At 45.9% G+C, this 12,500-nt stretch overlaps 2 protein-coding genes across 3 annotated transcripts in view; both read left to right on the forward strand.

Moving 5' to 3' along the window:
• eri2 (ERI1 exoribonuclease family member 2) overlaps nucleotides 1-5,896 on the forward strand; it is a 10,966-nt gene extending 5,070 nt beyond the window's left edge. The window contains exons 7-9 of one of the 2 annotated variants that reach the window (XM_059553116.1): nucleotides 164-245; nucleotides 4,848-4,936; nucleotides 5,032-5,896. In XM_059553116.1, the coding sequence (XP_059409099.1) occupies nucleotides 164-245; nucleotides 4,848-4,936; nucleotides 5,032-5,724 (864 nt within the window). In that variant the 3' untranslated portion in view covers nucleotides 5,725-5,896. The remainder of the gene's footprint in view (nucleotides 1-163; nucleotides 246-4,847; nucleotides 4,937-5,031) is intronic. The other variant, XM_059553118.1, reaches the window with a different exon arrangement.
• Nucleotides 5,897-6,539: 643 nt separating this feature from the next.
• The window catches only part of LOC132142916 (THUMP domain-containing protein 1-like), a 9,959-nt gene continuing 3,998 nt past the window's right edge, over nucleotides 6,540-12,500 (forward strand). The window contains exon 1 of the mRNA XM_059553119.1: nucleotides 6,540-6,839. Coding sequence (XP_059409102.1) covers nucleotides 6,648-6,839 — 192 coding nt within the window. The 5' untranslated portion in view covers nucleotides 6,540-6,647. The remainder of the gene's footprint in view (nucleotides 6,840-12,500) is intronic.

Below are 12,500 nucleotides of genomic sequence, written 5' to 3' on the forward strand. Positions count from 1 at the left end.
GTGCTGGGTGTTCTGGCGCACTATGGCTGCCGTCGCATCATCCAGGTGGATGCTGCACACTGGTGGTGGATGAGGAGATACCCCCTGACTATGTAAAGCGCTTTGAGTGCCTAGAAAAGCGCTATATAAATGTAATGAATTAATTTTAGTGTTTGTTTGACAGCTCTTCTATAACAGGAAGCCCAAAGGTCTGAGAGGAGCTCTGCTGGACCTCGGCATCCAGTTCACAGGAAGAGAGCACTCAGGTACACACACACACACACACACACACACATACACACACACACACCCGGAGCAGTGAACACACACACACACACCCGGAGCAGTGAACACACACACACACACACACACACACACACACACACACACACACACACACCCGGAGCAGTGAACACACACACACACACACCCGGAGCAGTGAACACACACACACACACATACACACACACACCCGGAGCAGTGAACACACACACACACACACACACACACACACACACACACACACACACACACACACACACACACACACACACCCGGAGCAGTGAACACACACACACACACACCCGGAGCAGTGAACACACACACACATACACACACACCACACAAAGTTGGACTTGTTACCAGAAGGTTGCTGGTTTGAGTCTCGGTGCTTGCAGGAGTTGTAGGTGAATGAACAGTGCTCGACTGAAGAGTCCTTGAGCAAGAACTGAACCCTCAGCTGCTCCCCGGTGCTGGATATATAGCTGCCCACTGCTGTGTGTGTGTGTGTGTGTGTTCACTGCTCCGGGTGTGTGTGTGTGTGTGTGTGTGTTCACTGCTGTGTGTGTGTGTGTGTGTTCACTGCTGTGTGTGTGTGTGTGTGTGTGTGTGTGTGTGTGTGTTCACTGCTCCGGGTGTGTGTGTGTGTGTGTGTGTGTGTGTGTGTGTGTGTGTGTGTGTTCACTGCTCCGGGTGTGTGTGTGTGTGTGTGTGTGTGTGTGTGTGTGTTCACTGCTCCGGGTGTGTGTGTGTGTGTGTGTGTGTGTTCACTGCTCCGGGTGTGTGTGTGTGTGTGTGTGTGTGTGTGTGTGTGTGTGTGTGTTCACTGCTCCGGGTGTGTGTGTGTGTGTTCACTGCTCCGGGTGTGTGTGTGTGTGTGTGTGTGTGTGTGTGTTCACTGCTGTGTGTGTGTGTGTGTGTTCACTGCTGTGTGTGTGTGTGTGTGTGTGTGTGTGTGTGTGTTCACTGCTCCGGGTGTGTGTGTGTGTGTGTGTGTGTGTGTGTGTGTGTGTGTGTTCACTGCTCCGGGTGTGTGTGTGTGTGTGTGTGTGTGTGTGTGTGTGTGTGTTCACTGCTCCGGGTGTGTGTGTGTGTGTGTGTGTGTTCACTGCTCCGGGTGTGTGTGAGTGTGTGTGTGTGTGTGTGTGTGTGTGTGTGTGTGTGTGTGTGTGTGTGTGTGTGTGTGTGTTCACTGCTCCGGGTGTGTGTGTGTGTGTTCACTGCTCCGGGTGTGTGTGTGTGTGTGTGTGTGTGTGTGTGTTCACTGCTCCGGGTGTGTGTGTGTGTGTGTGTGTGTGTGTGTGTGTGTGTTCACTGCTCCGGGTGTGTGTGTGTGTGTGTGTGTGTGTGTTCACTGCTCCGGGTGTGTGTGTGTGTGTTCACTGCTCCGGGTGTGTGTGTGTGTGTGTGTGTGTGTGTGTTCACTGCTCCGGGTGTGTGTGTGTGTGTGTGTGTGTGTGTGTTCACTGCTCCGGGTGTGTGTGTGTGTGTGTGTGTGTTCACTGCTGTGTGTGTGTGTGTGTGTTCACTGCTGTGTGTGTGTGTGTGTGTGTGTGTGTGTGTGTGTGTGTTCACTGCTCCGGGTGTGTGTGTGTGTGTGTGTGTGTGTGTGTGTTCACTGCTCCGGGTGTGTGTGTGTGTGTGTGTGTGTGTGTGTGTGTGTGTGTGTGTTCACTGCTCCGGGTGTGTGTGTGTGTGTGTTCACTGCTCCGGGTGTGTGTGTGTGTGTGTGTGTGTGTGTGTGTGTGTGTGTGTGTGTGTGTGTGTGTGTTCACTGCTCCGGGTGTGTGTGTGTGTGTTCACTGCTCCGGGTGTGTGTGTGTGTGTGTGTGTGTGTGTGTGTTCACTGCTGTGTGTGTGTGTGTGTGTTCACTGCTGTGTGTGTGTGTGTGTGTGTGTGTGTGTGTGTGTGTGTTCACTGCTCCGGGTGTGTGTGTGTGTGTGTGTGTGTGTGTGTGTGTGTGTGTGTTCACTGCTCCGGGTGTGTGTGTGTGTGTGTGTGTGTGTGTGTGTGTGTTCACTGCTCCGGGTGTGTGTGTGTGTGTGTGTGTGTTCACTGCTCCGGGTGTGTGTGAGTGTGTGTGTGTGTGTGTGTGTGTGTGTGTGTGTGTGTGTGTGTGTGTTCACTGCTCCGGGTGTGTGTGTGTGTGTTCACTGCTCCGGGTGTGTGTGTGTGTGTGTGTGTGTGTGTGTGTTCACTGCTCCGGGTGTGTGTGTGTGTGTGTGTGTGTGTGTGTGTGTGTGTTCACTGCTCCGGGTGTGTGTGTGTGTGTGTGTGTGTTCACTGCTCCGGGTGTGTGTGTGTGTGTTCACTGCTCCGGGTGTGTGTGTGTGTGTGTGTGTGTGTGTTCACTGCTCCGGGTGTGTGTGTGTGTGTGTGTGTGTGTTCACTGCTCCGGGTGTGTGTGAGTGTGTGTGTGTGTGTTCACTGCTCCGGGTGTGTGTGTGTGTGTGTGTGTGTGTGTGTGTGTGTTCACTGCTCCGGGTGTGTGTGTGTGTGTGTGTGTGTGTGTGTGTGTTCACTGCTCCGGGTGTGTGTGTGTTCACTGCTCCGGGTGTGTGTGTGTGTGTGTGTGTGTGTGTGTTCACTGCTCCGGGTGTGTGTGTGTGTGTGTGTGTGTGTGTGTGTTCACTGCTCCGGGTGTGTGTGTGTGTGTGTGTGTGTGTGTGTGTGTGTGTGTGTGTGTGTGTGTGTGTGTGTGTTCACTGCTCCGGGTGTGTGTGTGTGTGTTCACTGCTCCGGGTGTGTGTGTGTGTGTTCACTGCTCCGGGTGTGTGTGTGTGTGTGTGTGTGTGTGTGTGTGTGTTCACTGCTCCGGGTGTGTGTGTGTGTGTGTGTGTGTGTGTTCACTGCTCCGGGTGTGTGTGAGTGTGTGTGTGTGTGTTCACTGCTCCGGGTGTGTGTGTGTGTGTGTGTGTTCACTGCTCCGGGTGTGTGTGTGTGTGTGTGTGTGTGTGTGTGTGTGTGTGTTCACTGTTCCGGGTGTGTGTGTGTGTGTGTGTGTGTGTGTGTGTTCACTGCTCCGGGTGTGTGTGTGTGTGTGTTCACTGCTCCGGGTGTGTGTGTGTGTGTGTGTGTGTGTGTGTTCACTGCTCCGGGTGTGTGTGTGTGTGTGTGTTCACTGCTCCGGGTGTGTGTGTGTGTGTGTGTGTGTGTGTGTGTTCACTGCTCCGGGTGTGTGTGTGTGTGTGTGTGTGTGTGTGTGTGTTCACTGCTCCGGGTGTGTGTGAGTGTGTGTGTGTGTGTGTGTGTGTGTGTGTGTGTGTGTGTGTTCACTGCTCCGGGTGTGTGTGTGTGTCTGTGTGTGTGTGTGTGTGTGTGTTCACTGCTCCGGGTGTGTGTGTGTGTGTGTGTGTGTGTGTGTGTGTGTGTGTGTGTTCACTGCTCCGGGTGTGTGTGTGTGTGTGTGTGTGTGTGTGTGTGTGTGTGTGTTCACTGCTCCGGGTGTGTGTGTGTGTGTGTGTGTGTGTGTGTGTGTGTGTGTGTGTTCACTGCTCCGGGTGTGTGTGTGTGTGAGTGTGTGTGTGTGTGTTCACTGCTCCGGGTGTGTGTGTGTGTGTGTGTGTGTGTGTGTGTGTGTGTGTGTGTGTGTGTGTGTTCACTGCTCCGGGTGTGTGTGTGTGTGTGTGTGTTCACTGGTCCGGGTGTGTGTGTGTGTGTGTGTGTTCACTGCTCCGGGTGTGTGTGTGTGTGTGTGTGTTCACTGCTCCGGGTGTGTGTGTGTGTGTGTGTGTTCACTGCTCCGGGTGTGTGTGTGTGTGTGTGTGTGTGTGTGTGTTCACTGCTCCGGGTGTGTGTGTGTGTGTGTGTGTGTTCACTGCTCCGGGTGTGTGTGTGTGTGTGTGTGTGTGTGTTCACTGCTCCGGGTGTGTGTGTGTGAGTGTGTTCACTGCTCCGGGTGTGTGTGTGTGTGTGTGTGTGTGTGTGTGTTCACTGCTCCGGGTGTGTGTGTGTGTGTGTGTGTGTGTGTGTTCACTGCTCCGGGTGTGTGTGTGTGTGTGTGTGTGTGTGAGTGTGTTCACTGCTCCGGGTGTGTGTGTGTGTGTGTGTGTGTGTGTGTGTGTTCACTGCTCCGGGTGTGTGTGTGTGTGTGTGTGTGTGTTCACTGCTCCGGGTGTGTGTGTGTGTGTGTGTGTGTGTGTGTTCACTGCTCCGGGGGTGTGTGTGTGTCTGTGTGTGTGTGTGAGTGTGTCTGTGTGTGTGTGTGTTCACAAAAAGTTTAAATTTTGAGAAAGAAAGTCTAAATTATGCAAGGCTACATCAAAATAATGAGATGAAAATTCATAAATATGGGATTAAAAATATAAATTGAGATCCTAAATCATAAAAAATGTTATTATGAGATTTAAAAATGTAAATGATGAAATATCACTTATTGTTAAAAAGCCAAAATGAGATAAATATTTATAATTATGAGATAATGTTGAAATTGACGCAAGTTGAAAGTGAGAAGTCATACTTAAGACATAATTGACAAAACTGTGATCATTTACATTTTTGTCATTATGACTTTTATCTAATAATTTTGTCTCAATTATGGTTGTGACTTTAGTGACTGTGATGTATTAAGCGTGTGCTCTGTGGTCAGGTCTGGTGGACGCGAGGAACACTGCTCTGCTGGCCTGCAGGATGATGACTGACGGCTGTCTGCTGACCCTGACCAAGTCTCTGAGGGGGGTGAGTTCTGTCACAGGTGACTCCACCCCCTGCCTGACCCCACAGCCAATCAGGAGCTCTGTTAAACAGCATGTGTGTGTCTCTGTCTCTGTCAGGCGCTGGTGAAGTGCAGAGCGTCGTGTGGAAGCGTCTCTGCTGAGCGTCCCTCAGTGCTGTGTGAGCAGCAGACGAGTGTGTGTCGATCGCTCGTGTCCCCGCGCACACTCCTCTCCAGCACAAACACTCCAGACCAGTCCAGACCGCTCGCCAGCCTCGGCACACTGGCCGGCCTCTCAGACACGACCTATGACCCCGACACTGCAGACGCCTGCTGGAGGGACGGAGTCCTGCTGACCGAGGGGGAGGAGCCTGGCTCTTATGATGACGTGCTCGTGGGGGCGGAGCCTGAGGAGACTGACCCCACAGGACCCAGCGAATCCACGTCCGACCACCACAGGCCAGTCAGACCAGCGCCCAGCTCCTCTTCCAGACCGCTCCCGCACACTGACCCGTACGCACCGCTCTCACGCTTCTTAGGACGCAGCGGCGCATCATTCAGCGTTTACACAGACCCGCCCGGCCGGGTGTCTCGGGTCACGTCTCCTCTGTGCGGCTGCGGCCGGAGGGCCAGGCGTCTGACGGTGGGGAACGGAGGGCCGAACCACGGACGAGTGTTTTACTGCTGCCCCGTCAGACGACAGAGCTGCGGCGCGCCACAGAAGGGCTGCGACTTCTTCAAGTGGGAGTCTGCAGTCATCCAGAAGCAGATCAGAGCACCACAGACCTGCAGATCTAGACCCCTCCGGTGAACACAGGGCTCTAGATCTGAACAAACCTGTTGAATTTATTTATAATGAAAAAAAAAAAAAAACACTTTTTAAAATATTTTTAGAAATTCTGTCAGGGATATTTGCAAGCTTTAACCTTAACTACATCTCTGCGTCCAGTCTTTCTGTTTTTGGGAGAGGATGAAGTGATGTTCCTCACCGTGATCACATACAGAGAACACTACAGTCTTTATTCTGCATCACTGCATCATGATGACGAACTCATGTCTGTGTGATTTTAACTAACCTGTAATATAATATTTATAATAAATCACCTTTGAAAACACATTTGATGCATATTTTATTTATTTTCTCAGCGACATGAGAACATTTACTGGTTGTGAAAACTTCTTGAATGTTCCTCACAATAAATTATAGAATGAGTTTAACACTTCACTTGAAGCCTAGATCTAGACTAAACTTATATCTAGACTTAGATTTGGAATAAAATAAGGCACCATCAGACAGGAAACTGTGTCTATTGTGATGAAGAGGAAACGGTGGATCATGTTATAATGAAATGTCCAAAGTGAAAGAAGAATGTTGCTTTGTAATCTTAAAAGAATTAAGATGAAGGTTGACTTGATAAACCTGTTGAAGAGGAAGTCATATGAGGAATGTATTATTTTGAATGCTCTATTTGAAAATGACTGATCTAGAGAAAGAATATAGGTATTAGGAGAAGGTTGGCGCACACTCCTAACCAGCAGAGGGCGTAATGCACCTTGAAGGTGAATGCCAACCGCCATTAAAATCTACAAGAAGAAGAACACGCGTGTGTGTGTGTGTGTGTGTGTAAGGAGCTCGTTCATACCGCAGAGTTTCTGCATCTCTTCATTCAGCACGAGCTGCAGCAGCAGAGAGAGAGAGTGTGTGTGTACGAGAGAGAGAGATAAAACGCAGTAATGTCCGAGACGCGCAAGAGGAGCCGGAAGCGCTTCGGCGGGCACGCACACAAAAAACAGAAGGGCTGCCGCGAGCTGGAGGTGGGCGCGCAGGGGGTGCTCATCACCTGCAACATGAACGAGCGCAAGTGCACGAGCGAAGCCTTCAGCCTGCTCAACGAGTACGCGGACGCGCTCTACGGCCCCGAGCAGGTCAGCAGTATGATGTCAGACAAGTGCACTTCACTACAGAGATGTTACACTAGTGTAGTGCACTATAGAGACATGTTACACTAGTGTAGTGCACTATAGAGATGTGTTACACTAGTGTAGTGCACTATAGAGATGTGTTACTGTAGTGTAGTGCACTACAGAGATGTTACACTAGTGTAGTGCACTATAGAGATGTGTTACTGTTGTGTAGTGCACTATAGAGATGTTTTACACTAGTGTAGTGCACTATAGAGATGTGTTACTGTAGTGTAGTGCACTACAGAGATGTTACACTAGTGTAGTGCACTATAGAGATGTGTTACTGTCGTGTAGTGCACTATAGAAACGTGTTACACTAGTGTAGTGCACTATAGAGATGTGTTACTGTAGTGTAGTGCACTACAGAGATGTTACACTAGTGTAGTGCACTATAGAGATGTGTTACTGTTGTGTAGTGCACTATAGAGATGTTTTACACTAGTGTAGTGCACTATAGAGATGTGTTACTGTAGTGTACTATAGAGACGTGTTACACTAGTGTAGTACACTATAGAGATGTGTTACTGTCGTGTAGTGCACTAGAGACGTGTTAAACTAGTGTAGTGCACTATAGAGACGTGTTACACTAGTGTAGTGCACTATAGAGACGTGTTACACTAGCGTAGTGCACTATAGAGACGTGTTACACTAGTATAGTGCACTATAGAGACATGTTACTGTAGTGTAGTGCACTATAGAGATGTGTTACTGTAGTGTAGTGCACTATAGAGATGTGTTACTGTCGTGTAGTGCACTATAGAGACGTGTTACACTAGTGTAGTGCACTATAGAGATGTGTTACACTAGTGTAGTGCACTATAGAGATGTGTTACACTAGTGTAGTGCACTATAGAGACGTGTTACACTAGTGTAGTGCACTATAGAGACATGTTACTGTAGTGTAGTGCACTATAGAGATGTGTTACACTAGTGTAGTGCACTATAGAGATGTTACACTAGTGTAGTGCACTATAGAGATGTTACACTAGTGTAGTGCACTATAGAGATGTGTTACACTAGTGTAGTGTACTATAGAGATGTGTTACACTAGTGTAGTGCACTATAGAGATGTTACTCTAGTGTAGTGCACTATAGAGACATGTTACTGTAGTGTAGTGTACTATAGAGATGTGTTACACTAGTGTAGTGCACTATAGAGATGTTACTCTAGTGTAGTGCACTATAGAGACATGTTACTGTAGTGTACTGTACTATAGAGATGTGTTACTGTAGTGTAGTGCACTATAGAGATGTGTTACTGTAGTGTAGTGCACTATAGAGATGTGTTACTGTCGTGTAGTGCACTATAGAGACGTGTTACACTAGTGTAGTGCACTATAGAGATGTTTTACACTAGTGTAGTGCACTATAGAGATGTGTTACTGTAGTGTACTATAGAGACGTGTTACACTAGTGTAGTACACTATAGAGATGTGTTACTGTCGTGTAGTGCACTAGAGACGTGTTAAACTAGTGTAGTGCACTATAGAGACGTGTTACACTAGTGTAGTGCACTATAGAGACGTGTTACACTAGCGTAGTGCACTATAGAGACGTGTTACACTAGTATAGTGCACTATAGAGACATGTTACTGTAGTGTAGTGCACTATAGAGATGTGTTACTGTAGTGTAGTGCACTATAGAGATGTGTTACTGTCGTGTAGTGCACTATAGAGACGTGTTACACTAGTGTAGTGCACTATAGAGATGTGTTACACTAGTGTAGTGCACTATAGAGATGTGTTACACTAGTGTAGTGCACTATAGAGACGTGTTACACTAGTGTAGTGCACTATAGAGACATGTTACTGTAGTGTAGTGCACTATAGAGATGTGTTACACTAGTGTAGTGCACTATAGAGATGTTACACTAGTGTAGTGCACTATAGAGATGTTACACTAGTGTAGTGCACTATAGAAACATGTTACTGTAGTGTACTGTACTATAGAGATGTGTTACTGTAGTGTAGTGCACTATAGAGATGTGTTACACTAGTGTAGTGCACTATAGAGATGTGTTACTGTCGTGTAGTGCACTATAGAGATGTTACACTAGTGTAGTGCACTATAGAGATGTGTTACACTAGTGTAGTGCACTATAGAGACATGTTACTGTAGTGTACTGTACTATAGAGATGTGTTACTGTAGTGTAGTGCACTATAGAGATGTTACACTAGTGTAGTGCACTATAGAGATGTGTTACACTAGTGTAGTGCACTATAGAGATGTTACACTAGTGTAGTGCACTATAGAGATGTGTTACACTAGTGTAGTGCACTAAAGAGATGTGTTACACTAGTGTAGTGCACTATAGAGACGTGTTACACTAGTGTAGTGCACTATAGAGACGTGTTACACTAGTGTAGTGCACTATAGAGACGTGTTACACTAGTGTAGTGCACTATAGAGACGTGTTACTGTCGTGTAGTGCACTATAGAGACGTGTTACTGTCGTGTAGTGCACTATAGAGATGTTACACTAGTGTAGTGCACTATAGAGATGTTACACTAGTGTAGTGCACTATAGAGATGTGTTACTGTCGTGTAGTGCACTATAGAGATGTGTTACTGTCGTGTAGTGCACTATAGAGATGTGTTACTGTCGTGTAGTGCACTATAGAGACATGTTACTGTAGTGTAGTGCACTATAAAGATGTTACACTAGTGTAGTGCACTATAGAGACATGTTACACTAGTGTAGTGCACTATAGAGATGTTACACTAGTGTAGTGCACTATAGAGACGTGTTACTGTAGTGTAGTGTACTATAGAGATGTTACACTAGTGTAGTGCACTATAGAGACATGTTACTGTAGTGTAGTGCACTATAGAGATGTGTTACACTAGTGTAGTGCACTATAGAGACATGTTACTGTAGTGTAGTGCACTATAGAGATGTGTTACACTAGTGTAGTGCACTATAGAGACATGTTACACTAGTGTAGTGCACTATAGAGATGTGTTACTGTCGTGTAGTGCACTATAGAAACGTGTTACACTAGTGTAGTGCACTATAGAGATGTGTTACTGTAGTGTAGTGCACTACAGAGATGTTACACTAGTGTAGTGCACTATAGAGATGTGTTACTGTCGTGTAGTGCACTATAGAAACGTGTTACACTAGTGTAGTGCACTATAGAGATGTGTTACTGTAGTGTAGTGCACTATAGAGATGTTACACTAGTGTAGTGCACTATAGAGATGTGTTACTGTAGTGTACTATAGAGACGTGTTACACTAGTGTAGTGCACTATAGAGATGTGTTACTGTCGTGTAGTGCACTAGAGACGTGTTACACTAGTGTAGTGCACTATAGAGACGTGTTACACTAGCGTAGTGCACTATAGAGACATGTTACACTAGTATAGTGCACTATAGAGACATGTTACTGTAGTGTAGTGCACTATAGAGATGTGTTACTGTCGTGTAGTGCACTATAGAGACGTGTTACACTAGTGTAGTCCACTATAGAGATGTGTTACACTAGTGTAGTGCACTATAGAGATGTTACTCTAGTGTAGTGCACTATAGAGACATGTTACTGTAGTGTAGTGCACTATAGAGATGTGTTACTGTAGTGTAGTGCACTATAGAGATGTGTTACTGTCGTGTAGTGCACTATAGAGACGTGTTACACTAGTGTAGTGCACTATAGAGATGTGTTACACTAGTGTAGTGCACTATAGAGATGTTACACTAGTGTAGTGCACTATAGAGACGTGTTACACTAGTGTAGTGCACTATAGAGACATGTTACTGTAGTGTAGTGCACTATAGAGATGTGTTACACTAGTGTAGTGCACTATAGAGATGTTACACTAGTGTAGTACACTATAGAGATGTTACACTAGTGTAGTGCACTATAGAGACATGTTACTGTAGTGTACTGTACTATAGAGATGTGTTACTGTAGTGTAGTGCACTATAGAGATGTGTTACACTAGTGTAGTGCACTATAGAGATGTGTTACTGTCGTGTAGTGCACTATAGAGATGTTACACTAGTGTAGTGCACTATAGAGATGTGTTACACTAGTGTAGTGCACTATAGAGACATGTTACTGTAGTGTACTGTACTATAGAGATGTGTTACTGTAGTGTAGTGCACTATAGAGATGTTACACTAGTGTAGTGCACTATAGAGATGTGTTACACTAGTGTAGTGCACTATAGAGATGTTACACTAGTGTAGTGCACTATAGAGATGTGTTACACTAGTGTAGTGCACTAAAGAGATGTGTTACACTAGTGTAGTGCACTATAGAGATGTGTTACACTAGTGTAGTGCACTATAGAGACGTGTTACTGTCGTGTAGTGCACTATAGAGACGTGTTACTGTCGTGTAGTGCACTATAGAGATGTTACACTAGTGTAGTGCACTATAGAGATGTTACACTAGTGTAGTGCACTATAGAGATGTGTTACTGTCGTGTAGTGCACTATAGAGATGTGTTACTGTCGTGTAGTGCACTATAGAGACATGTTACTGTAGTGTAGTGCACTATAAAGATGTGTTACACTAGTGTAGTGCACTATAGAGACATGTTACACTAGTGTAGTGCACTATAGAGATGTTACACTAGTGTAGTGCACTATAGAGACGTGTTACTGTAGTGTAGTGTACTATAGAGATGTTACACTAGTGTAGTGCACTATAGAGACATGTTACTGTAGTGTAGTGCACTATAGAGATGTGTTACACTAGTGTAGTGCACTATAGAGACATGTTACTGTAGTGTAGTGCACTATAGAGATGTGTTACACTAGTGTAGTGCACTATAGAGATGTTACACTAGTGTAGTGCACTATAGAGACATGTTACTGTAGTGTAGTGCACTATAGAGATGTGTTACTGTCGTGTAGTGCACTATAGAAACGTGTTACACTAGTGTAGTGCACTATAGAGATGTGTTACTGTTGTGTAGTGCACTATAGAGATGTTTTACACTAGTGTAGTGCACTATAGAGATGTGTTACTGTAGTGTACTATAGAGACGTGTTACACTAGTGTAGTGCACTATAGAGATGTGTTACTGTCGTGTAGTGCACTAGAGACGTGTTACACTAGTGTAGTGCACTATAGAGACGTGTTACACTAGTGTAGTGCACTATAGAGACGTGTTACACTAGCGTAGTGCACTATAGAGACATGTTACACTAGTATAGTGCACTATAGAGACATGTTACTGTAGTGTAGTGCACTATAGAGATGTGTTACTGTAGTGTAGTGCACTATAGAGATGTGTTACTGTCGTGTAGTGCACTATAGAGACGTGTTACACTAGTGTAGTCCACTATAGAGATGTGTTACACTAGTGTAGTGCACTATAGAGACGTGTTACACTAGTGTAGTGCACTATAGAGACATGTTACTGTAGTGTAGTGCACTATAGAGACGTGTTACTGTAGTGTAGTGCACTATAGAGATGTGTTACTGTAGTGTAGTGCACTATAGAGATGTTACACTAGTGTAGTGCACTATAGAGATGTTACACTAGTGTAGTGCACTATAGAGACATGTTACTGTAGTGTACTGTACTATAGAGATGTGTTACTGTCGTGTAGTGCACTATAGAGATGTTACACTAGTGTAGTGCACTATAGAGATGTTACACTAGTG

Source organism: Carassius carassius, chromosome 6, assembly GCF_963082965.1.
Source record: "Carassius carassius chromosome 6, fCarCar2.1, whole genome shotgun sequence".
In the NCBI taxonomy this organism is placed as follows: Eukaryota; Metazoa; Chordata; class Actinopteri; order Cypriniformes; family Cyprinidae; genus Carassius; species Carassius carassius.